Source organism: Enoplosus armatus, chromosome 18, assembly GCF_043641665.1.
Source record: "Enoplosus armatus isolate fEnoArm2 chromosome 18, fEnoArm2.hap1, whole genome shotgun sequence".
NCBI classification, from domain to species: domain Eukaryota; kingdom Metazoa; phylum Chordata; class Actinopteri; order Centrarchiformes; family Enoplosidae; genus Enoplosus; species Enoplosus armatus.
The window spans coordinates 8,146,975-8,174,077 of NC_092197.1; the positions used below are offsets into that span (position 1 = coordinate 8,146,975).

At 41.7% G+C, this 27,103-nt stretch overlaps 1 protein-coding gene across 1 annotated transcript; it reads right to left on the bottom strand.

Annotated features, from left to right (window-relative positions):
- Nucleotides 1–3,991: 3,991 nt before the first annotated feature.
- Nucleotides 3,992–26,978, bottom strand: prrc2b (proline-rich coiled-coil 2B). The gene is made up of 31 exons (XM_070924359.1): nt 26,911–26,978; nt 22,369–22,546; nt 22,078–22,255; nt 21,512–21,614; nt 20,855–20,918; nt 20,553–20,696; nt 19,845–20,158; nt 19,579–19,703; nt 19,305–19,468; nt 18,189–18,270; nt 17,908–18,076; nt 16,524–16,869; nt 16,240–16,430; nt 15,184–15,385; nt 14,868–15,075; nt 12,624–14,660; nt 11,598–11,761; nt 11,211–11,326; nt 10,971–11,112; nt 10,392–10,468; nt 9,908–10,195; nt 9,601–9,702; nt 9,238–9,430; nt 9,048–9,145; nt 8,834–8,961; nt 8,502–8,742; nt 8,113–8,280; nt 7,851–7,930; nt 7,605–7,686; nt 6,962–7,171; nt 3,992–6,379 (listed from the first exon to the last, which is right to left on the bottom strand). The coding sequence occupies exons 2-31, from the start codon at nt 22,481–22,483 to the stop codon at nt 6,212–6,214; spliced, it is 6,699 nt and encodes a 2,232-aa protein (XP_070780460.1). The 5' UTR covers nt 22,484–22,546; nt 26,911–26,978; the 3' UTR covers nt 3,992–6,211.
- Nucleotides 26,979–27,103: the final 125 nt, after the last annotated feature.

The window sequence follows — 27,103 nt, forward strand, 5'->3', positions numbered from 1 at the left end:
AATGTTTTTTATTTAAGCAAATTTTAAAAATAGAACATAGAGAACTTTACACAAATGTAAGCATGGACATAAAATGGACATAATGACAGAATTGGATAGCCATGATTCTATTAAAAAATCTAGCATATTCAACAACACAACACAGGACAGAAACAACTAAATGTAAAATTTAGCATCATAACGAGTGAAAATGTACCTATAAAAAATGTGCAAAGAGTTTGGTTGTCAATCATCAATTTGGGGGAAGTGAGCTGTACAATATTTTTATCTGTTGGCCAGTCTGCCAGGTCACCAGTTACAAGACATTTCAGAGGCAGCATCACTGTTTCGTCGTGTGCGGATGGGGGACCAGCCAAACTCTGACTGGGCATCCTCAGCCTGGTGGAGACGTCCCAAGCGGTAGCCATGTTTGGAGCCCTGTTTGCCTGCCCATGCACGAGGCTTGGGATTCATCTGGAGACAGATGAAGGAGAAATGAGTGGAGAGAACAATGCACCGCACACCCCAATGTGTTTACAAGTCCCAGAAACAGTCCCAAAAAGAAAAAGGGAATTAATTAATTTTCTGATGATGACAATCCAAACGAAGCAGCTAAATCAACTAAATCTGAATGCTGTTGGAAGACCCTAGTTCATTTCATATGCTCACATAGATGATAATAAGCAATAAACTATACAATGTCAATTACTTCTGTGCTACGCTCCTGTAGAGCTAGTGACCAGAATCCATGCACAGAATTCACAGGTCATTGCCAGCCAGGATTCTACCTCTGTGGTGTCAGGGGTTTTCTTTTTTTTTTTACTCAAACTTTGAATAAAATCCCTAAAATACAAATGTTTTCTTGTATCACAACTCACAAACAAGGTTGGATTACCAACCAGGCAAAGAGGACAACTGCTGCCTGTTGTTTATGTGGCGTTTGCTTTGTGGTAATTTGGTAAGTTACGCATTTGTTGGTTCACAACTACAGCAAAATAACCGAAAATGTTGAGGACCTGTCGTACTGTCTAGAGGGCCTGTATCAAAATCTAGTTTTAATACCATTTATATTTCAGTTGGTATTATGCTTGCATTGTGCATATCCTTACACAAATGTTTCTGTAATCAAATTATCACTAACTGGCATACAGCAAACCTGGAGCATGGTAGTATTCCATTGTAAGAATAGTGTTTGGTTGCTGAAACTTGTGTAAAACACAAATTGTTGGTGTTAGGAATCATGTCTAAAATCTTTCCGTCAATACTTATGCATGCACATTACCCAGATCCCATTAGAATCTCTACCTGTTTCTCACCTGAACAAAAACAGTTGTGTTCATGTGAAGAGTCTCCATTCGCTCGGTCAAGTGATTCAACCATTCCAGATGGTCAGCGATAGACTGGCTTAGATCGCTGTTGCTCTGTATAAGAAGAAAATAATGTCGGAATGATGATAACAATAATGTCGTTTTTTTTATTACAGATGGGGATTTATTGCCTGCCTAATGTACCCCAGACAAGTTGTCCTTCAGTTCAACAGCAGCAAGGCGAACATGCTCCAGTTTGTCAGTCTGCTCTTTCAGCCGGTCGTCAAGCTCCTGCATCATCATCAGGCCTTCATCAGGCCTGATGCCACCCTTGGTAGCCATCCTGGGTCACAGAAAAGGTTATTTAAAGAAAACATACTGGCTTGTGACATGAGGCCAATTAGAATGTATTAACATAGACCAAGAACATTTTGTGATATAAATTCAAAGTTCAAAAGTTTAATGTTTTTTTAAACAAAATCCAGATATTGTCAAATATCCGTTTTTCCATTTAGTCGGCATATTTTAGAGATGGATTCCTTTGAGATGAACATAGCATTAAATGTTTACTTGCAAGGAATTCAAGCATTTCTTCACTGACCATTACGTACAACCACCAGAGGGAGACACAGTCTCATTCCACATGCATTATCTTTGGTACAACCCTCTTACAGGAGACCCTTCTGTGCTGCAGTGGGACAGACCTGCTGCTATCTTCCGTGACTATAAATGTCTCTTAAGAGAACAAGTAATAATGGGCAACACAACGATGATTCAGACTCAAAAAGAGAAACATTGCAGACTTTAAAGTAACAAATATCATGGGCAAACATTAAATAATCACATATTTTCTGCATCTTGGTCTTGATCAGCATCGGATGGCTACATGGGCATATGAAACCAACTTTTAGCCACACTAGATGTATCACACAGGGATTCTGGTGGTGACACATGGCCCAATCAGTTTTAGGTTAGACCCTCACAATAAAAAACAGAACACTAAGTGTAATAATGAGTGTCTTCAGAGAGCCTTTGAAGTATTTTCATTACCGATTGATCCGACAATTGTTTTCTCAATTAATCAATTCATTGTGCAGTTTGTAACATGTCAGAAGATAGTGAAAAATGTTTCCCCACAGTCAAATTCCACATTTTGTTCGACCAACTTAACAAAACCCAAATTCGGTCAACAAATGATACAAAACAGAGAAAACCAGCATCCCCACCACACTGGAACAAGGCAATGCTCGTTGTTTTTGTTTTCATAAATGACTTAACGACTAATCGATTAAGTCGACGATTAATGTCCTGTCGACTGTTGACTAACAACACGCTAATGACTTAAAACAGATGCTATAATTGATCGCCACTCGTTTTAATAAATCAGTTTTAAGTTACAAACGAGAAAGTTTGGTCTATCCAGGTAAGATGGCTGACATGTTTTCCTCTCAGGAGCGACATTTTCCTTAAACCCCATTCATCTAACTGAACCACCATATACGGCTTTTGGAGCATTAACGCTACTTTAAACTTTGGGAAGAATTGTTTTGCTAGCGTGTTGCTAGTTTGTATGCAGGGATTATAACTACCAAAATGAGGCCCCAGATGTGTTTAGCAACATCATATCATGGTCGTATCCATTATCATACACAAAGTTTACAATATTTACACTATAAACTGAAGAAAAAACGTACCACTTACTTTCAGAATGACGATAAAACCTAACGGTAGATTTGGAATGTTAAACGTTTTTCGCGCGTGCAACACACCCGTCAGGACATCCTCGGGACAACTAGTCTGTCCTCAGAACAAGAAGTTACAAACACAAGTGAAGATACCTTGTTTATCTGACGTAGAAACACTGCTCGAAGGTAAAACGTCAATAAATCCTGTGGTGGAGGAACAGTTACGCGACTTCCTCACTCCGTAGTCACAAAGGGGAAAACTTTCTCCGTCCAGACCAGACAAGCCTCTTTGTCCTGCAAAAATGTCGGGAATTTGACACTTCTGACGTCACATATCCTGCTTTTTACAGGTGTATTATTATTTGTGGTGTTATGGTAATTGTTGTTTAAAGGTAATAAAAAACGAAACTTTATTATAAGATAGTGGATGTAAAAGCCAATGTGGCAGTGCTGGATCATTAATTCTTAAATAATACAAAATGCATTGCTTATATTTAGAGGGGTTTCTAGGTCTAGTAGGCCAACTTTCCCAACCTTTTTTGTAATTGTAACCCCTCATTACAGGTCATGTTTTTAGTGTAGCATGACTTATTAGCAGTTAAACCATACATTCTTTTTACCCTTCCCACATTGTTTAATCTGGGTGATTTTTGGAGATGATGTTCCAAGTTCCAACATTACAGAAAAAAAAGATACATAATTTCCCTCACATTCTTTTAATATGCTTGGGAACCCTTGGGGACCCCCAGGAGGGGGCTGGTCTAGAAGCAGGGTGTTGCTCCAACTTCAAATTACTACAATTTGTAACTGGAAAAGTCCTAAGGATGAGCTTGTTGGACAAGGATGAACAGTACAGCCAGATCCAAAAAAGCCCTTTAAATGGCACAAACATGAATCGTCTTGGATTTTCTGCATGAAATCCTAAAAACACAACAAATTAACAGTCAGTGTTGTGTTGTTCAGAAATTGTGCTGGACACATCCCAAAATCATTTCCCCATAATTTCTGCTTTCACAAGAATTTGATGCATGATTTTAATATGACAAAGTGAGAATACATAATCAACAGTACATTTAAGAAATCACAACTGCTTTATTTCTTTTCTTTCAATAAGCTCTTTTTTTTTTTTAACAAGGGAGAGTAATGACCCAAATATCTGAAAGGATGATAAAGATCAGGTAGGATAAATAGTATGCTGGATCAGCTGTAGAAAGCACTGGTCCTCTGACAAAATGAAATATGCATCTTAAAAGTACAAAAAAAGTCAGGGCAACATTTTGGTGCAGGTACAATGATGAGAAGCATCAAGATCTTTTGAAGTAAGGGACAAGAGGCAGAAACACTCCAAGCCAGATAAACCTATCAAGTGAAAGCAGTCCATTCTGAGAACACGGTGACCTTTTCAACGTTAAATCCATTATAGTGCCACAATATCTAAAATGAAATGTGGGTTTAAGCCTCCCCTCGCTGACAAGGCTTGACTGTACAGTTAAGTATGCATATACATATATACCAGTGAAACACTGTCATAAAGATAAATTGTAACATTTTGTAGTGTCATTGAGCGTTATGGTAAGCAGTAACATTTAACCGGTTATGACATTGGCATTGTGAGTTTAAAAATGAGTGTCCATTACAAAAAAAAAAAAAAAAAAAAATAGATGATTCCAACAGCTTCACATTTTCATATAGAACAAACACTTTTAAAAGTCCTTCGTAGTCCACTGGAACTGCAGTGCTCACAAAAAAAGCTTAAGCAAAGATTTTAATTTTAATTCAACAAGCAATGCTAAACGCCCCTCATTTGTGATCATTAGCTTCTACCAGAAATAATAGTTATTTGGACCCTGATTGTGATTATAGTTAGGCTGCATTTATTGCTAGTGCCACCTCAGAGACCAGATGCTGAATAATCAAATGAGTGATGAGTCTGTACGCAATTCCCCACAGTACTGTTAAGTGGGATTTTTAACAGAATTAGAGAGAAAAGTCTTTCAAGAGCCTTAAAAGAAAAAAGAAAAAACGTCCCTGGCTGAGGGACGTAAAAATCATCAATTACATCACGTTCATTAACAGACAATTTGATTAATTACAACCCAAACAAAGCGATAAGAAAGCAAACATTTTCAATCAGCTATTTTGGGGGGTCCTTTACAGCAATTGTGAATGCAGCCCGTCCGCCCGTCCCCCCACATAACTTCACAATGAGCCCAAAAAGTTGTTGCCAGCTTGGTTGATCAAAATCCACACAGTCGATGGGCAGCACTATGAATGCTGAGTTCAGGTGCAGTCTTTGTGAAATGTTGCTAGGTTCTAGGTAGGAGTCCCGCAAGTTTACACATGTTCAGCACATCACATGCACACGCCAGTGAAGTTCCCATGGAAGCAACATGATTTTGGTAAAATGTCCACCTTTATGTTTCAATTTACATACAGAAGAGAGCGAGCGACAGAATGTAAAAGCAAAGAACAGAGTTTTAAGGAAAGAAATTATTTCTACCAATATAAGCAGTTTCGCCACAGTTCATGGGCTCGGTGAAGTACCCCAGAAGATGCATTTCTAGGGTGATACACTTGACTTCTGCCATGTTGACATGCAATGATGTCCACAAACTGGAGTTTTTTTTTCTGGTTTAATAAAAGAAGTCCTTTACCAAGAGGAGGAACGGGTGATGACTTAACATTTTATTTACCAGCAAAAATGCCAATGAAAAATGACAAAAAAGTGCCCCACTGCATTTCAAATTTGTTTAAAAAAATTTAACAGACTTTGCTTCTCATAGTGAGTTGTATCAAGTGTCTGCCTGGTCTTAAGGGCTACAGTCCATAACGAGGGAGTAAATACAGTTTGGCAAAATGGTATGAAAAATGAACCATCTGTCTGAGTTGGCCACTTTCCTTTTCCCCACCTTGGAGAGAAACACAAAAAAACAGAAATATCTTTTCTCTTTACCAATCTCCCCTTAAAAGTGACTAATAATAAATTAAAGAGGACCTTGAAGAGATTAAAAGACTGTTTGTGTCTATGTATATATTTATATATATTTATATATCTCTATACGTGGTGTGAAATAATAGTGTCCAGTTCTGACAGTTCAAGAGGAGTAATTCATTAAGATGTCTGCATTTATGCCCCCTGCCTTGGTGCCTTGGGATAAGGTGGGTCTTAGAAGGCTCAGACATTGGTCAAGGGGCTTGTGTTGGCAGGCTGGGTGGTGATGAGGATTTTAAGGTCCATTGTTATGCCTTGCCCTCCTCTACTTTGACAGCCTGGGGTTTGATGGCTCCAGTGCGTGCTGGTTTGGCTTGCCCTGTGGAGGGTAGGGGCTCCTGGAGTTTGCTGGTCATGCCCCCAGATGGTGTCTTGCCCTCACCCACTGCCTTCCGCACTTCTCGCATGGTTTTATTCTGCACAAAGAAAAGGCAGAGTTACTAAGACCTGCACCAGCATCTGGCAAACCATACATTTATGCACCAACACTTTTTTGGACAGTCTGAGGCAGATGCTCAGCTATCAGGTAAAAAAAACAGTAGATTCTCAGCTATCCACAACACCTAACATAAAATGCTGATGAGCTATGAATGCAAAAAATACTACAGAATTAATGATTTAGCATCATCTCTGACCACTCTGAAAAATGTGAAGCTTTATTCATATATGATTATATTTAGAAATACAAAAGTCATTCCTGTTACCATGTAGAAAATAATCAAGCTTCAATTAATATTTATACAAAAACTCTCGATTTGAGATAATACAGTATAGACTATACACATTATCATTAATGTTACTATTAACAGTATAGAATTATGCTATCCCAGATAAGTCTCACAGCACGAAACATGTATCCTATCAAGACCTCTCAGATAAGATAACTATACATTTAAAGTCAAAGGCACAAATTAGAACATACATAAAACAAGTAATGCAAATAGAGAAAAAGAAAATAGATTAAATTAAATTACCTATATTTACAGTGGGTGGCTCACCTTCATGCCATCCTCTGGCCCTTTGACAGGGGGCTCGGGGGCAGAGGGAGGGGTGGAGTGGGAAGGGTCGCGGCCAGGATTGGGGTAAGGGGGGGGGCGGATGATAACAGGCTTGTTGACCTGCATGACTGGTCTCTGGATGGGGTTGGGGAAAGGGCCAGTGGTGGGGGGCCGCATGTGCATCACCATGCTGCCTTGAGCAGGTGGCACCTATTGGTCACGGCAGGGAGAGGAGGAGGGGGAGGGGTGTAGGGGGTGGGAAATAAATGAAAAATAATTAGCATGACAGTATTGAATTTCTTACAGCACTTTCAGACTTGGTCCAACTACCAAGTCAGTCACAGATGTTTCTTCAATCAGTGTGTAAAAATATATAGTTGTGTATACAGCACTCCAACTGACTAGGTAATGACTGGTGATGATGCTAATGTGGATGGGTGTAACTAATCATGTTAAATTTTTATTCTTAAAAGTGAACCCTGGGCCATAACTTTGAGATGGGGCGGTTTTTGACAGCAGATTTCACACGTCATCAAACATACCAAACTCAACAGCCTTAACGTCTTATTGGCCATCGAAAAAAAAGCCCTGATTAACCTTTAGAGTGAACACATCTCAACTTATATATTTGAAAAATAAATACCTGCTGAGTAAAATGTGGAGGCAGAGGGCCCACAGGCCCCCCAGGACCAGAGGGCTTCCCACTGGGGCTGGCAGACCCAGGTCTGATGAGGAGAGGGGTGAAAGAAAATAAAGAGAAGTTTTACAATCCATTTCCTAAAATGTGCATTTGTGATACACCATTTCTTACTTGTTGACAGAGCAAAGCTGCATACGAATGGTTCTAGACAGTTACCCTTTATTATTTGCACAAGACATTTCCACTCACCTGTAGGAGCCTACGGATATGCCTGGGGAATGATTGGGCTTCTCAGAGAACTGGAAGCCTTTCATTTCCATCTGTGAGCCCTGAAAACAGGGCAATTGTCAGCACACCAACAGTTGTGGACTGCTTATTTATAGATAAGAGATATGTTGCATTATATGGATATGTTTACACTGTTGTGGGATACAATTTTAACTTCCATTATTGCACTGATGTCTGAACAGAACAGTTTTTGGTTGAATAACAGAAGTTCAGTAAATCTCACCTCTCGGCTGCCAGTCATGACAGCAGGCTGCGAGCCGGGTGGCAGCATTCGACGTGGGGCTCCAACTGACAGGTTCTGTCCCTGCTGCAGCTGGATGGACTGTGGGAGGATGAGATGTTGCTGAGCTGAGCCATAGCGCAGCTGAGAGCCAGGTAGGGGCATGGTCACCTGGTGAAAACAAGGATTTAATGTAAATGTTGTGGTAAAAATTGATGTTAAATCATTTAAGGTTAAACAGCCCGATGATGATCTGATTATGCTATGAAGGCTTATACTTGCTGGGCTAACATGAATGATACAAACTATTTAATAAATCCCTCTGAAATCTTACAGGCATCAAGAGGAATACAGTATCTTGTTCTGAAATTGAGCTTTAGCAATCCACTAACCTGGATGAGCTGAGAGTCCATTAGCTGGGAAGAACCCATACCAGGCCCCTGGTTCATCTGGCTGTCATAGACTAGCTGCTGGCTGCCATTCATAGGCTGATAGTGTGAGCCAGACTGTGTCTTAACCATGTCTGAGGGCTGCATGCCAGGGAAAGCCGAGTAGGGCCCCTTCAGAGGGGCTCCGCCCGACAGCACCATGGGGCTGGGCTGTGACAGGTTGGGGTGCATGTAAACCTGGGACCTGAAAGGAGGAAGACAAAGCAGGGCAGCAAAATTAGTGAAAGGAAAACATATTAAACAGATAACATGACTAAAGTGAAGAAAATTAATACCTGAAGGGGGGGATAGAGCTGAACATCTCTTGGGACTGAGAGACGGGTAGACCACCCCGAAGCCCCAGCTGAGCCTGAGCCTGAAGAGACGTGTGTAAAGAGATGGGAATCTGCTGGGCCGCGGCCGCCTGAATGGATGACCAAATGTAATATGTAACACAATTCTTCTGATACGCAAACAAGCCGATGTGTGCATATGTGTTCATCACTCTACCTGTTGGTAAGTCTGCTGCTGGGTCATGGTGGGAGGTACGAGGCGTGGCTGGCTTGGAAAGACATGACCATCCAGATACAATGGGGGAATATGATTACCTACAGAAGGGACAGGAAACAAAAGGCTTTTAGTTTAGTTCTCATCAAAGATGAAGGCCTCATTAAAGAGAGAAAATGAAATACAGTTTTACCTTGCATGGACATGGAAGGTGCTACTGATGCCACAGGCATCGGAGGCATGGAAACTCCTCCAAAAGAACTGTAGCTGACACCGCTGGACGAGCCAACGCTGCAGGGAGGCTGAGCACCTGAAGCACCTCCACCAGGAGAGCCCTGCTCTGGGAGGGACTGGGAGTTCTCCCATGCTTTGCGTGCCGATTCCATCTGAAAAAAAAGAAACATTTAAAGTTGATATGCATGCTTGACATGTTTAACACAGTCAGTCTTGCCTTTATCTACCCACTTTATTTTTACCCACACAAGAAAGGGACACTGATTATTCCTTGTTTATTACATGCATGAAGAGATATAGGCCTGTATTATAGTTCAAATACCTTAAGAGTGAGGTCAGCGCTGGGGAAGGAGATGGGGTTGAGATTAATGCCAGGCTGCAGGTGGTTGGAACGCAGCATGGGGATACTCTGATTAAGAGCCGTCTGTTTAAAAACAAACAAAAGTTCAGTATCAATCAATTGCTCCTGTTTTTAAGCAAGAAAAAGACACTCTTCCATTATCAAAAAAACAATAAGCATTCTATTACTGATTTCAGCAGTGATTATCACACCAATCTTTGATGCATCTGGATTACCACGAGTTTTTCTATTTTCAAGACTCCGCAGAAATACAGATATAATCACTTACATTGGTGGTAAGTGCGTCCTGAAGCTTGTTGACAGGATTGGACACGGGCACTGGGGTGGAGCCCGGTGGTAGGCTGAAATCAGAGTCTTTGGCACTGACACCAAACTCAATAGGAGGCACAGGCAGCACAGTGTCCACATGGAGGTCCACACCATTGACTGGCGTGATGGGGCCACCTTCCAGCCGATCAACAACTTCTGAGCCCTTGCGGTGCTTTAAGGAGCGTTCATTCCCGATGGGCCCTGGCTTGTGCTGTTCTTTACTCTGCTCTGGGCCAGCATCAGAGTCCTGGGCAAGAAGAAGAAAAGGCAGTTGTTTGTTTAGGTTTCTCAAAGTAATCAGATATGGTTTCCAGCTATTTGTTATTTGTCAATAATGAGGTAGAAAAGAAAAATGTCAAATTAAGGATTAAGAAATCTTTTTAACTGCAGACACAGACTATGTGCAGTGTAGGAGGTCCCAACGAGTAACAGCATTGTACTACCTCTGAGTTGGGCTCACTCCCAGTGTAAGACACCTGTTTGGTCCATGAGTCTCCCCCTGAAGACTGTACTGAAAGAGCTAAAAAAACAAACAAACAAACAAATTAATGCCATTAGTGAATATCAGTGAAGAATGCAATCAATTGGTCTCTTTTCACACAAGTTCCATTCACAAAAAGGCCTACAACCATCTATAAAATTGATAAATATCTCAATTTCTGCCTTGAACATAGAAATGTTCATATTTATACAAAAACTGAAACTTTTACTAGGAATGCACATTTTAAATAATTCCTTCTTTCTGGCAGTTTTAATGTGGAACTATTTAGAGTATATACTAGCCTAAAATAACAAACAAAAGGTTAAGAAATGTTAGCATCATAAACTTTGTCTCTCAGTTTAACATTTGAGCAATCCTGTCAAGTAATATTACAAAGCTACATTCTGCTATGTGCAGTAATTAAGCAAATATGCTCCACAAACAATTTCAAGTTACTATAATGTCTCCAAGGTGACTGCTTTATAGCACCAACAAAAGCATGAAGAACAAACATTGACACACTGTTGGGGCTGTCAATTACCTGAGCTATTGGTTTCCCAAATTTCAGTTCCCAGATTGTTAGAAGAAAGCGCTTCCTCAGGTTGTTCAATGCTTATGCTTCCCTGCTTTTTGGCAAAGCGTGGTGGTATCTTGGATGTGATAGTCCTGTTCTTCACTGGCACCTAATAAAGGCAACAATGACAAAAAGCTTTAACTACACACTTTTTATTCATCCTTGGCATGATTACTGAGCATCTGGATTGAGCATATGTTAACTTACAGCAGCTCCCTGTTCCTTCCTCCTTCTATCGTCCTCCTGTGGGCGTCTTTGCTTTTTGGACAAGGCATCCTGGTATCCATCTGGATTCGAAACTGGCCCCCCTGCGTCCCCCTCAACTATAAAACAGGCAGGTGGTCAACGCAAAACTATCTGTAGACAGGTACAAACTGCACTCTTGAACATCATCTGTATGTCTATTATATTGTGAGTCAGTACAGCAACATGCATCAACATCCGGTGTTTTAACTTAAATGAGATCAGCAATTAGTATCTACTCTAAAAATGTAGAAATGTAACAGCACCAATTGTCCAGGGTTTTTCTTTTTCAATGTAGATGGGAAACCTTTAAAATTGTAACACAAAAAGATAAATAAAAAATGGACTTACTTGGATAGCTGCTGAGCTCATACTGGGATAGAGGTTCAGCTATGTCTGCCTTGACAGGTCCCTGTTTCAGCTCCTTGTCTAATTTCTTCCCAGAGGGCTCACTGGGCTCCCTCTCCTCCTGCTGCTCTATGCTGTAGACCGAGCCCGAGTCATCTGGGCCCCTGCTGAAAACAGGAAAGGGAGACAAGGAGGTTTTAATTGGGTGTTCTGAGCACTGATAAAACATCAACATTAAAAAAATGAAACCGTGGCAAAATACCCAAAAACCTCTGGGGGGCTCAGGGGGGAATGCTGATGGAAATCTACAGTGCTGCTCAATAAGCCAATCCTCCAGTCAGGCACAGGCACGTTTCCCAATCATCTGGCCAATGAAACTGAGATACATACTCTGCCTGGTGCGAAGTGCTCTGTACCTCAGAATGGAGGAGCGTCGATAGAACAAAATACCAACAGGCTCGTAACTAATCAATCAATTTTGGTCAATTAATACACAATTGTTGGTATAGGAAGTGGGAATGGCAAGTGGCCATGTTCCACTTCCTATGTGAACCCAGGAGGCCACAGCTAAATTACATGAACCTCATCCACTTTGGACAAAACGACAGCTCAAAAGCTAACCGTTGGTACAAGTTAACAACAAACACGTTCACTATGTAATCCAGAATTTGACCGGCAATATAATCAGTGCTGGTAAAACGAAAGCCAAGTATCTTATGGTACAATAACACAGTTTCTATATGTAGAGTAAGCACTCACTTGCATACATGTGTAATACAGAATTGTTTGTTTCCTCAAATAAAGGCGAGCAAAAAAGTAAATTTACATCAAAACAATATAGGAGACACACTCTGTTGGTGGTTTCTTAGCAACTATTACAAACAGACCTGAAACAAGACACTAGAGAATTAATATAATTCCCAAGCACATATTGAGGATGCTTCATTCCCAGTGGCAATACATATGGATATAGGACGGTATAACCTACAATAATGTCAACTTAAAAATTTGTTCTATTATTCAGCTCACCTCTTACAAGAAGTCCCTCCATTCTGCCAACTGTCACTCCTGTTAGAGGAGGAGTTGGGGGGATTATCAGGTGTGCGCGCCATCTTGCTCACTTCCAGCAGTGACGGCTCTCCTTTCCTGTTCTGCCGTTCCACCAATGGTCTCTGGCTGGAGAAACTTCTCTTGCAAAGTTCCCTCTTCTCACCAGAGCCTGGTTCACTATGGCCAGAGTCTGAGGGAATATCACCATGTCCCTGTGGAGCCGCACCTCCACTTCCACCTCGCTTCTCTCTCCAGTCACCAAAGTCGCTGTTGTCTGATCCTGTCTCCCATTCATCTGCCTGACCATGCTGGCCAGAGCGTCCGCCAGAGTAGTGGCCACTGGGCCAGTTGTCTTCCCCACTGCCTTTGGGGCGACCAGGCCAGGGGTTTGCAAAGTCTCCATTTATGTACTCATCACTCGTCCACTGATTTGAGCCAGGGTCACGTTCTTGTTGTAGACGACGGAAGCGTGGAGGCTTGTCTTGACGGGGTGGACGCCGTCTCCTTAACATCTGCCTGTCAGGGTTGTCATTGTCAAAGTAGTATTCTCCTTCACGCTCCTCAGTGCCATTTTCCGTGAAAGAGCCAGTGAATTTAGGGGTGTACTTGAGAGTCTCACGTTCAACAGGGGGTCTGCGGGAGTAAGTGGTCTCAGCTCCAGGACCATAACCATTTTCTTGCATGGAGCCACTACTGCTACTAAACTGGGGCCCACGGCCTCTCCATGTAGAAATGTCCCTGGATCCTCCAAAGCTTCGACTATAATTTCCAGTGGTGTTCAGTCTGGGAGGCAGCATGCGACCTCCAAAGCCCCTGCCGGCCTTAGTCTTTTCTCTGGAATCTGGGGCCGTCTGGTCATCTGTGTACACCTTGTTGGATCTCCAAGAATCTCTATCAGCTTTACGGACTTCTCCAGACTCCGTGTAACCTTCTCCATTTTCAGATCCCTTCTGGCGGCGCCTCTTAGGCAGTTCCTCATACTCAGAGGCTTCACTCAAGGTCTCACTGACATTTCGCCTCCGGGGTTTGCCCCTCTGGAAGTCCTCCACCTTTACAAGGTCCCGAGGTGGTGCTCTGCCTCTGCCTGTCCGCTGAGTGCCACTGCTGTTATTGTTATAAGCCCCTCGGAGATTGTCTCCACCTCGGCCACCACGGGTTCCACCTCTAGAGCTAAATTCCCTAAAGCCTCGACTGCGGCCTCTACCTGTTCCCCTGACAGCACCAAAGGCCTGTTCCTCATCAATGAAGATCCAGTTATTGCGCCGTGGTGCCTGGGACTCACGGTTTTCCTGGCTATCTCTAGGTGACTGGCTCTTGCCACTGTCCCAGGTGCTCTCCTTGGGAGAGTCATCACTGTGGGTGCTCAGAGGCCTGTCTATTTTGGTGGGAGCTGGTGACTGACGGTGCCTCTCTTCGGGCTGTTTCTCAACAACAGGTGAGGCTGAACGCCTGTTGCTGGCAGGCTGGTTATCTTTCTTCAAGTCGTAAACATTAGTAAGGACTTCTTTCTCCAGGCGGTAAGGGACAGTCTTCTCCTCAGGCTCAGGTTTAGGCTTCTCATTCTCCTTGTCTTCCACTTTGAGAGCCTTGAGAACTGGTTTCTTGATGGGCCCAGTTCTGCGAGTCAAGGTGCGGCCACTGGTCTCAGATGGCAGGCTGACACTACCACTGGAACTGGGTTCAGACCACTGGCTCTGAGCATTGTTGAGTCCTCCATCTTGTTTCTGGCTTCCATCTCTTTTCCAATTGTCCTTGGAGCCATCTAAGGTCTCATCGTGAGATTCAAGGCTGTCTTTCAGATGCTTGTCTCTAGAGTCTTGTTTTGGGTAATCACTATCTGCATGATTCTGGGAGTGGTTCTGGGCAGTTGTCAGCAAGCCTTGGTCATGGTGTTGGTGATCTCTGTCTGGGCCTCGGCTCTGGTAAGCATGATGGGGGAGATCATCTTGGGGGTGGGTCAAGCACTCATTTGCTCTCTCTTCATATGAGTCCTGTTGGGAGCAAGCCATATCACTTCTGTGGAAAAAAGGAGATACAAAAAAGATGAAGAATGACAAAAACAGACAAAGGCCCACCAAGAGGGACCTAGTTCCCTAAGCAGCGGTTTACAGTAATACTGCTTTGTGAGGCAGGTTCCAGGGATTTTAATCAAAATACAAGAGAATGTATTAATTCAAGAACTGCAAAATTCACAGGCTAATATTTTTAAACACAACAACTGACCTGTCATCTGGCTGGCCACTGTCCGAGCTTTCATGCTGTCTCTGGTAAGGTGGAGTGAAGCTGCGCAACGGGTAGCCATCTTGGTTCCACATAGGGTAAGGCTCAGTGGAAGGGGCTCTTCTCTCCTGGTGAAGGTTGGGATGGCACCCTTCATCAGAACCAGGACTGTTCAAGTGGTCTTGATGCATCATGGGTTTCATCATTCCTGCTGAAAATAATCAGTGTTCAAATTCCCAAATGTCCATGATAAAAAACCTGAGTAAACGGTTTGATTTCAGATACAAAGGTATGCGCTCATTCTTGGGTTAGTACTCACCTGAAGAGTGGACAGCACCGGGGTAGTAGTCCACAGGAGATCGTCCTTGAGTCATGCGGGGATCCATGAAAGGCGGCATCATCATCCAGCGGGGATCAAACCCAAGGACATGTGGAGGATAGTAGCCCCGCTGGGCATGGCTTGAGCCAGACGGGGCCGGGTGACCTGACTGCTGCCAGTGTTGCATCTTGTATACTTGTTCCTGCAGAATAGATACAATACATTTGTAAAAGATGGTGGATAAAATCCAGTCCTTGTTCTGTGTAAATATTATTTCTGAAGTTCAGCTGAAGCTAATATGAGACTTCAGATTTAGCAAAGTCAAGAGGATATCTTCCAATGTTAGTCTTCTTAGTATAACATTTCCTCTGTTTGAACGTACATGTGGGCATGTGAGTTATTTTAGAGACTTGAAGAAATTTGAGCCTATCCTTTATTTCCATATTGACGATTGAACACAGAAGATGTTAAAGCTGCTCTCAGAAAGGAATGAATAACTTACATTATAGACTAAAATGCAAGATTAATAAAGAAAATTGAGGCCACAACAAACACTTTGACTTATCATAGTAGGAAAAGCAAAGGCGATATTAGAAACATTAAGAATGGTTGCATTCTATTCATCTGTCCCAGTAAACTATGACAGTGAGCCAAAACAGCTAAAGGGAGTTCAGCCATCATTCATTTTATAATTTGCACCTGTGCTTTCCCTACGGTGACATGTCAAAATGTGAAAAAGGCCTCTCTGTATGCTCAACTAACTCTCTTGTATGAATCCACCCTCTATAGATTGAGTCTCTTGTTCTTCTTACATGAGATAAACAGGCAACATTAGCCTCAAAATACCCGAACAAGAATTAACAATGGACAATCCAATCAACGACAACACCCTTCACAAGGCTCACTGCCTTTCATGTTGATGACTGCATCTTAAAAACATCCCAGCTTCCGTGAACTCTTGAAAGCCCTCTTCTCACAAAGCAGCCACTAATACATTGACGCATTAGTCTGGGATTAGGACTTGATGGGTTTGAAGGGGCATCAGCTGGCGCTCACCTGCTGCTGGTGGTGCTGTGGCTGCTTTTGAAAGCGGGGCGGGATGGGTTTGGAGGGATGACGTCCACTGTAGTCTCCTGAGGGGGAGGAGGGCTCCTGGCCATCATCCTCGCTGCCTCTGTAGTTTGAAAAGCCAGGTTCCTCACGGTAACTATGGCCAGGGGAGTGGTCTGGGGGACACTCACTTCCATCTGGAAATCATTTGATCACAAAACGTGCTTAGAATAATCTTTATATTTTAGGCATAAATGTACAACAATGTGTACTTGCAGTTTTTTTTTTACCTTTTGTGCTGTATTGCCAGTTCTCATGGTGGCCTTTACTCTGTTCCCTGTTTGGAGACAGTGGAACGTCTTTGCTCTCTTCCTCTTTTTGACCCTCCTCTGTCCTTGACACCTGCCTTTCAGTCTTCCCAAACTTCTCATCCAGCTTTTTAAGTTTTTCAGCACAGGCAGCCAACCGTTCCTCACGGGCACGCCTCTCTTCCTCCTCCCTGCGTCTGCGGGCCCTCTCAACAGCCTCTGACAACTCGGGTGAAACATACTTTGCCCTAGCCGGAGCCTGAGTCTGAGACTGGCGCTGGTGATCTTCCTGGTCAGCCAGTGGCTCACCTTGGTTTTTCTGCTGGGCCTAGAGATGGAACAGAGGCAGGTTTAAGCTGGAGGGCTGCTGCTTTATAAAATGTGGGTTCTCTTCTTGAAAGCTCACAGTGGAGCACTCACTTTTTTTGTTGAGTGTGCGTGTTCTAGGGCTGCAACTAACAATTATTTTCATTATCGATTAATCTGCTGATTATTGTCACAATTAATCAGAATTTGTCCAAACCCAAAGACTATTCGTTTACTATCATAAACGACAAATAAAAGCAGCAAATCCTTACATTTAAGAAGCTGGAACCAGCAAACATTTTACATTTTTGTTTGAAAAATGACTGAAACGATTTATTGATTATCAAAATAGTTGGTAACTCATTTTCCTCGAGAAATCAAAGAATTTCTTTTACTCTGAGTGACCAAGTTGCTTGGAGGTGGCCATGTGTCCATTCTTCAAGAATGTATCCTGTTCAATTCATGTTTACCTTTCAAGATTGTTGTTTATAAGATGTTGCATTCCTCTAAATTATGGAAGCAGATTCAAACTTGGTAATGGTATGCAGCTTAGACCACTAGGCCATGAGGATACCCTAAACGACTTTGTCTGCTAAGCCCACCCACTCATATCGAGAACTTAAAAGCCTCAAAAACTTGTTTAGTGAAAGAAAATATTAAATAATGTAGGCCTTAATGTGCAACTCTACTTGTAGGTTATTTTAGGGAATTCATCTGACAGATTTTTCACATTGAAAATGGCCAGAAAACAGGCATAATCTGTATTTCCATTATGTACGTCACATCCTTTTCACAAGCCTTGACAAGTAAAAAGTACTCAAGACACATCTCTATGGTTACTGCAAGGTCATCTCTCCCAGCATACAATGACAGTCTCACTCGAGGGCATGTGAAGGCGCTCCACTATTCATGTGCTCTGTAGTGTTGCCTTATCCTCCACAGTCACAGAGGGATTAAAGAACGAGATGCGTTTTAACAGTGGATAACATCATAATGAGTTAATCTTGGGTAAGTAATCTCAAAAGGGGAGGATGAAAGTGGAAAAACACAGCATAGTTACCTGGGTGTCCGTAGAGAGATATCTGCCGTTGGTCTTCCTGGGAGCCTCGTGGGGGTGATGTTGGTAGGAATAACTCTCCTCAGGGCCCTCCTGGGGATAAGACACCTCACCTGAACTTAGGGAGGATTGGCAGTCACGCTGGTTCTCTCTCCCCCTCTCCCATTCAGTCCTAAAATGTAACAGATCAAAGTTAAACCAGGAACCATTTAAATGATGACAAAAAAAAACAACAGTGTGAACTTATTTAGAGCAATAATGAGCTATGAGGAAAGAGATCTCACCACATCTTGTTTTTATCAGAGTGTTCTTCTTCATCATCACTGAACTTGAGTTTTTCACTATAATCAACTTCTTCATGGAGTCCTAAAAAAACAACAAACTAACAGTCAGCAGATGTGTGGTGGGGATGGGATGTAAAGCATTGGGAATAGCCCCTTTACATTCATATAGGCAGTGATTGAGATAAACAACCACACTTCAGTGTTTATAAAATGGAGTGAAATAAACACTACATACACGAGCAGGTAAACAGTTCCCTTACCTTATCTTGAGATTGCAATAAACAATACCTTCGGTGGCCTTGTAAAGAGGTTTTAAATTAAATTATAGTTTAAAGCAAAGGTGTAGAATTATCTGTCAGACTGATAAATTACAAGTTTTGTCTTGAAGTAAAGCACTTAGTGCAGAGACCTTTGGTCACACCAGGACTTAAAAACTGGCAAAAGAAAACTAAATCTGTGCTGAAAATTATCACCAAACTGTGGTCAAAACATTTATCTGGCTGAATAAAAAGTCAACTAGCTGTGTCCTGAGCAAGTACATAAACTCTAATAAAAGTCATACACACAATTCCTTAAGTCATATGGTCTCTCATATTGTGAAGAGATTAACCACTTTAACCCAATGAGACTAAGCCATGGAATGGTACACAAGCTAAAGTCACAGATGCTACTGGATCTGATCGAATACTTTGTCTGAGCTACTTTGACTTACCAGGATGTAGTATGCAATTTTCTCTCTCACATGACAATATTTTGTGCATTTCTGAGATAAACCAGAGCAACTGCACCTATTTTCCTCTTGTAGCTTTCCTATAATACTACTGAGGCAGGCTATGGAAATACTGTACATTGTTCAAGTACTTCATGGTGCTCAGAATTTGCCTACACATTACAGAAGTTGAAGTCTTATAAGTAGAGTCAGAGCAGCGAATGGTAATAAATACTGGCATATGATGAGTAATTCAGCAATACTTCACATGCAAACTATGGCAGCAGTAAATACTCAGAAGCTGAAGAAGAAACTTCAAACTAACATCACAGTCGACTACAATTCTTTATTTGGCCTCACTTTCAGAGGGGGCTGGAGGCAGATAAACAAATATAAGAAACACTGACCAGCCCAGCCATCCTCGCATTCATTGTCAAGCTCATCCAGATCCTTCAGGTCCTCTGGATTAATGATGGCTGGGCGTTGCGGTCTGTCACCAGGTCTACGGATGGGCTGAGAGGAGAGTCGAGGTGGAGCGCGGACAAAGCGGTTCTCTCTTTTCACATCACCACTGCAATCAGGCATGGTAAAAAGACAAATTAGCAATTGCCAGATGTCACAAATGTCTTGGTCAAACTGCTTACTACTGGATAAATGCTCTCACATTGTGAATGTACTTACTTGACAAGTTCAGGTTTGGCATAGCTCTGTCTAAAAGTGGGTTTGTTGTCAAATCGGGCTGGGGCTGCAACGGTCGTAGGAACATTATCTGTACCTGGGGCTTCACGTGTCTCTTTAGAGCACATCTGAAAACAGCAGAATGAAACAATGTGTTTAATGTAGAAATACAACGAGCCACCAAGGATTTGAGCCATTTCTGGCTATATCCAACAGCGGTACAAGTTTACAAACATTTTACAAACAATGGTTTGACATATGGTACTTACAAATGCGGGTAACATGTCATGGTAGACAGCAGTCGAAGTGTGGTGAAGCTGGTACTGCAGGGCAGTAGGGACGGTTGTTCTGCGGACAGGCTGGGCGGGTCGCAGGGAAGGCTCCTTGGGGTCAAGGACTGGTGACTGAGCTGTCACTACACTAGAAGAGTTTGTGCCAGTGGCAGAGGAGGGGTGAGATGAGGCTGGAGGGGTGCCAGCCTCAGCCAGGGCAGTGAGCTTACCCTCAGGATCTGCTGGCAGGCCGAGGGTCAGGGACGAGGGTTGAAGGTTCCTGCCACCACCTTCCCTCCAGCTCGTCACATCTTGAAGTGGGGAGAGAGAGATTTCAGAAATAGCGATGAAGTCAAAAATCCAGGGAAATTTCCCCACGTTCTATGTGGATGTCCAATCAGTGTTGGAAACGTAGCTAGTTTAAAATACAAGCGGACAAGCCTGTAGTTTTTCCTTGCCCAAAACTATGTCACTGTACATGTCAAATGACGGTGCTGGTGTCGGAAGAACAACAGATTTTGCAGCTGCGCCCCAGAGAGACAGAACATTGGCAACAACTGCAGGCTTTTTTCACACTATAGCACTTACTCGGATGGATAGAGATATGGTTGAAAATCTGCAAAATGGTCCTTTAATAAAATGCTTTCCGGCAGACATCAGCTTATCTATGAGTCTGCCAGCCAATTCCTGAGAGTTGAGACTTACTCTGGGGGCGGAGGCTTGGTCCGGGCCCATACGACGGATCGAAGCCGCTTCTTTCCTTGCCAGCCCTGTCCTGTTCTCCAGCTGCTTTCAGCGTGGGAAATTCCTCGTGAGAGAAGGGCTGAAGTCGGTTTGAGGCCCTTGAACCTGATGTCATTGAAAGAAAGGGGCATAAACAAAGATGTTTGTCGGACTTTTGCAAACACAAGAGTGTTGTACTAAGTGGCAAAGACATGTGGGTGTCACAATCTGCACAATCTTTAAACGCACCTCACTCTCAATTATAGATAAATCAGCTGACTCACCATCTTGCTCTACTGCCTTTCCATTTAGCTGGGCCCATTGCTTTGGTCCACCTGTGTTTGTGTTCTGTGGAAATGAAGAAAACCACGGTCAGTCTCATAGCTGCATTAGGTCTTTCTGACCTTCGAGTCTGCATATACATACTTTCCTTTAGTATTAACAGTTCCACTTAGGTATGTTAAATAAAGATGCTGCAGCTTTTAAAGTAATGTAAATTTGTGTTAATTACAAAGTCGGGACAGAAGGTGGTTAAAATGTCAGTTGCCAACTCCATCTTGACCTTCTCTCTCTGTGTTAGCTACACTGAAACACTAACAAACACACTGCAACAGAAAAGAGGACAGGGTATCATCCTCTCTGTATCTTCCAAGAAAATAAAAATGGGTGCCGACCTGGCAGAGAGATTTGTTTGGTAAAGGGTGCTCCTCTCAAACTGAGATTGAAGTACCAAATTGATTATTAAAGCTAAAGGATTGTATGGCAATTGTTCAGTCACATTGGATATAATTAATGAAATCTGCACTTGATACAGTTGTGTATTAGCTTCTCAAAGATCAAATAAGAGACAAATGTTTAAACACAATCTTCATAAATGGTAAAAAAAACAATTAGGAATAAAATGTCCCAGGTTGAACATAACCATAGCTACACATACACACCTCCTGGTTGGCTACCGGTGAGGGCTTCTGAAGATTGGAGACAGATTTCTGTAAAGCCAGCTGCGGCTGCAACTCCGGCAGCTGTGGTGTTGATGCAATAGAACTACAAATAAGACAAAAAAAAAAGACAACTGTCAGTTTTGTGAAATTTAGTTAAAGCCCTCACAGGTACTTCGACTTGATACGAGGCAAGAGCACAGACGACTGGACCTCTGAGCAGGTGTGAATACAATACAACAACTATCTATAATCATTATGTAACAGCTTTACAATAACAGCTGACTATTACAAAGCTCAAAGCCATATTTTACTTTTTCCTGACACTGCCCTCTGAAAAAGGATAAAAGCATTGTACCCACAATAGTTAACTTGTTTTCTTTCTATGCTTGACAGCCTACATCTTTATGATTGAAAACCACAAACTAGAAAGGCTGTCGTAATACCGCTGTAGTGCATATAAATATCAGAAATATAAAAACTGACTCGTAACAGTCGATTTACTTGAACTTTCATATAATGATTAGATCAGAGGGTAGTTTGCAGTGTGTTAACCTTCATCCCCTTACCTCTTTTGATCGGGTTGTTCCTGCTTGTTCGCCCATCCTGTACCGTCTTTAGGCACAATAATCACGTTGGGATCGTTTCCTTTGTTTTCGGACTTCAAGCTCGGCAGGTGAGCAGGTGGGGGCATGCGCCGGGCTGCGGCCACTTTGCCAAGACTCTGCAAGCCATGTCGCGGAACTACTGGGAGAAAAAACACAGGTAGATAAAGCAAGGGGGAGTGAGCTTAACAAAGGGATTGAAACGAGTGAAACAGAGATGTAATTGAAGAGAGAAACAAAATAAATCAACCTTACCTGTGTTTTTCTGAGTTTCTATTGATTTTCCCTTGTACTTGTCAAATAGGCTGAGTGAGGAATACTTGCTTTTCCCATCCTTGGACTTGGTTATTTGCCCCAAACGATCGGACATTGCGATGTAATGTCATCGAGTATGGAAATTTTTCTTTGCGCCTCTTCCCAGTGCCTTCTGATTCTACAAAGAGAAGAGAAAAACAAATTTCCACCTTAAGCACAGACTCACTGTCGAAAAACATATTTAACCTTAGGGGTGGAGGATGTTCATCTACTTACTACCTTATGAGGTTGTGTATTATCTAGCCTACTGAATTTATTTTAGATTCTTGTCATATTGCTCGAGTATGAAGGGAAAGAAGAAACCATATTTTTTAAAAGCAAACACATCAAAAACAAAAATATAGATTTTGGATGTAAAAAAAAAAACCAGTAAATTGTAATTGAGGTATTGTATAGTTTGGTTTGTCCATGTGACCAACAAATACTTTATCAAAATATTATGCTGTCAAAATATCATTGACCCCAAAACTAAATTCTTTCATAAAAGAACCACACATTCTACACTATGCTCAAATATATACTTAATTTCCATATTGACCCTAAAATTCACCATGATTCAATCGAGGTCTGTCAACAGCTTTTTTGTGAATTTGTTTTTTTACAGAACAAAAGAACTGATCAGCAATAGTGTATATTTGTTAAATATGCTTTTAATCATACAGAAAGAAGCCCAGCAATATTGCCCATTACTTTTGCACACCTCGTGTTTCAGTTACTACTGTCTACCATAGAAATATTACCAAGGAAGACTGTTGACAGCTAGGTCTGTGAATTAATCTGAGAAGCCAGGACATTGTCTCTGGAGTGACACACTGCTGTTTAGTTTTGTCAAATGTCATTTTCAAGGTTTTGTGCACCACAAACAAAATTCCACTTGCCTCCATTGTACTGAGATGGTAGCATTACTTTCAGAGGAACACAGCACAAGATCAAGGCTCATAAAATTCAAAATATTTGTGGCAAGTCACGTCTATGAGATTTTTTTTTTGGGTTAACTGACCATTTAACATGAATTAGCGGCAGCTGATAAAATCTGTCCATGAAGGTTGTCATTGCAACAAGAGAAATTGAAGCTGGACAGCTAAAAATAACCACTGTTAACCACCATCGCCCATAGTTTGTGCTCGGTGTGTAGCACTGATGGGTACATTATAGTTAGCTCTGGCCGCTAAGCATGAATCGACAGCGGTGCAGTGGATTAGAGAGCTTTCAGATCGTCTTTTCAGCCTAACCCCAGTTTGTTTTCTTTTCTTTTCCCCCAGCAAAGTACGGTCTGAAAATGCCAGTGCAAAGCAAATAAAATCAAGGCAAAGCAAATCTTTGTAATGCCAGTTCAAACTTTTAAATCAGACATGCTCTGTTTGTATTTTGAGCATATGAAGCGACGTTTTAATCAAATTTATAGTGATGTAGATATGGTTGGATAGTTTGTTCTGATTGTCTCTGTGATGTGTTTTACATTGGAAACCCTAACTAGTTATGACCACACAAGTGCAGAATGTACACTGCATGTTGGCTGTCAGATGAGAACTGTCTGTAGTTTTAGCAATGTGTTCATGTGCAACTTTTAACAAAACATGTGAGCCAGTGTGAGGTGACGCATCAGTCGCTCTTTGTCGGTGCTAGTTCTTCCATATGTCAGGGCCCTTGGCCGCACAGTGATCAGAAGCATTTCCACTGCAACCTCAGCAACATCACAGTTGTAAGATAAGCACTTGCGCCATGACGGCCATAGTTGCTCACAGCATGGCTTGGAATGGGTATCATAACCATGTGGAAAAATACCTTGTGTGTTCAGGTAAACAACATGATACAAAACTATTTTGAAGCAGACACTGTCATCACTCCTTAAATGCACATTTGATATTAAATGGAAAATGTGATGTGCTCCATGTTTAAATGTGCTGTGGAACTTCAGTTTTTGTTTGTTTCATATCCTGACCTGAAGGCAGCGACGCCAACACGTCCAACTTGTCTAAGACATGCTAGAGGCACTGTTCCTTGTGTAGGATAACTGGTATGTTGTACAAATCCATACCTTACAAACAACACTGAGTTGCTGTGAACAAAACCAATGCTGCAGACATGCTGCCCTTCATAAGTCCATAGGAAAGATACAAGCAAATTTGAACAAAATAAAATGACAATTTTTTCACTGTTTGTATGTTTGAAAGGAAATAGTTCCCAATGAAAACAGTTCAAGTATATGATTTCCCTGAGTAAACAGGAACATTGTTTCTGGTATATTGCTTCTGAGTTTTCCAAATATATTAGATCTTTGCTTTGAACACCACAAAATAAATGTGGCACAGTGTCACCGGCTCTCAGCTGCAGATATCTCAAAACCTCAACTTGACAAACCAAAATTAAGTATATCAGACCAAGTTCTTGTTGTTGAAAGAAAGCGCCCTGATGTTTCCATGCCAAGAATCCCTTCTCTTTCCTGGTTGAAACTCCATTTCCATCTATTCTTCCCTTACTGTTGAGCTATGGCGTAGAACTGATGCACTTGTGGTGCATATCACATGCTTTAGTAAGAAAGGACCGTGTTCTCAAAGCACCAGGTTACGCTTATATAAGCTATGTGCTTATCCATAGTTCACATCAGACAAAAAGTTATATACACTTGAATAACATGAAATTGTTAGCTCCAACACTCTTTATTACCAAACAGGAATATGCCAACATACACTGCGTAATGCAGAAAATACTACTGAAACTAAGTGGATCAACAAAATCATGCAAGACACTATTTTAGGAAAAGGAAACCCAATTTTTTTCCAAGTCTGAGTAAAATATTTAAAATTAGGAGGGATTTTCTAATGCATTTGTTAGCTTTATCTACACTTCAATGTGACACAATACTCAAGTGAAGGCAGCAAACATTTAATTACAATGGCATAAACACATGATCTAACAATTTGTAATCCATAACCAATCGGAGTTATTTTAATGTATCTTCAATGGTTATGAAAAAGACAATCAAATCAGAAGAAGTGTACATCGCTGCAACTGTTTTTTCATAGTTTAATGCTGTGATATATGGCCATAGAAGTTCCTGACATTGAACATTTTCGTGACGGCCACTTGCGCACATATTTTAAAGTGATTGCTTAATAGAAGTACCAAAACAACACATGTGAAAAGACGGAGAGTTTGACACTAGGAGACACAATGCCTTAATAATGCGGGCTAAATCATCATTTTTTAGTTTATATAACGTCAGCTATTACGCCCCAACAGCCCAAAGCTGATGTTTTAAATGTTTCATACACAAATCTATGCAAATAAATATCGTCGTTTGAGCCGAATACCAGACAATCCATAACGTATTGGAGGCCGCTCGGTTAAAGATCCGCATAGGCGTTTTACCGAGACTTCTTCAGAAAAACATAACGTTACGTCCATCAGTTAGATTTAGTTAGTCAGATAATGTCCGGCCATTGCCTCCTAATGTAATCTCAGTGAAACCGAAGAATTTCTACAAGTACAACAAATTACAAATTTAGCTAACGCTATGTTAGATTGAGAAGCTAACACTATGGCAGCTAACGTTATCCATTCCTATCCATTTAAAACGTTATTTCCATCAGACAGACAAAAGAGCTATAATCATATCTATACTAGTTATAATTATAACATATTTTTCTGACCGCAGAATAACGTTTGACCTCTCAAACGATAGTTGTACGTTAGGTGTCGTTACCTCATTGAAAGCTAATGCTAATTCCAGCACATGAAACTGACACCAGCCAGTTCGCTGCACGAAAACAAAAACACAATCCATTTAAACTTGTAAGATAAAAAAAAAACGGCCTTGTTCAATTTAGCAGCTTATAAAGACTACCCGACAATATTTTAAATTGTAACGTTAACGTAACGACACAAACGGCAAGAAGGACCATAGATGTAGTTGCTAGCCATCACTAGTAAAATATGCTAACTGGTGGCTAAAGAAAAATGGCTATGTAAACATCCAGTGCTAGTGGCCAATGTCCTGTAGAGCTGTACATCATTGCTGTTACCACATATTAGACTGCGAATATGCGGGCAAATGACTGCTTTCAGTTTATTCGAGCTCACACGCAGAAATAACAAAACACAACCAACAACTCTTACTTAGCATTAGCTAGCTACGACAGTCTTAGCCTGCCCGAAAACTAGCGAAACGGCAATACCGTTTAACTTCCAGTCTAGTGTTCAAAACAACCTTGACAGGCCGGGGTTTTTCACTGCATTTTTATTTGAGATAAACATTACTAAATGCACTGTTTTTTGTGGAAATCTCTGTAAAACACACTGACCTATGTTAACATTTTCAACCGTTCATAGTTTTCAGAACGGTCAGACGACAGGGATGGGAATGTAGGACAAGGCGATTAAAAATGGCTGCTGCACAGAACAAAGCAACAATAAAACTATGCAGCGGAGAAGACAAGCAAAACTGGAGATTTGACACAACCATCCGCATCCATAACTCACCAATTCAACGACTTAGTGTGTCTTCTGGTCAATGACAGTGATATATTTCCACAAAATGTTGTCTAATCAAAGGATGGATGGCGATTGTAAAGCCCAATCTTCATAGGTTGAACCGATCGCAGTGTTGTTGCTGGGGTCCTACCCGGCCTGAAAATGAACAGGATTGTGTGTAGGCAGTGTCGGCTCGGCTGAG

Excerpts from the sequence above, each read along its gene's own strand:
- prrc2b (XM_070924359.1), bottom strand. The coding sequence starts at position 22,483 with ATGTCCGATCGTTTGGGGCAAATAACCAAGTCCAAGGATGGGAAAAGC. Across the intron at positions 18,271-19,304 it reads ATGCGAGGATGGCTGGGCTG|GACTCCATGAAGAAGTTGAT; the intron begins GTCAGTGTTTCT and ends TTGTTTTTTTAG. Across the intron at positions 15,076-15,183 it reads CGGTGCTGTCCACTCTTCAG|CAGGAATGATGAAACCCATG; the intron begins GTGAGTACTAAC and ends GATTATTTTCAG.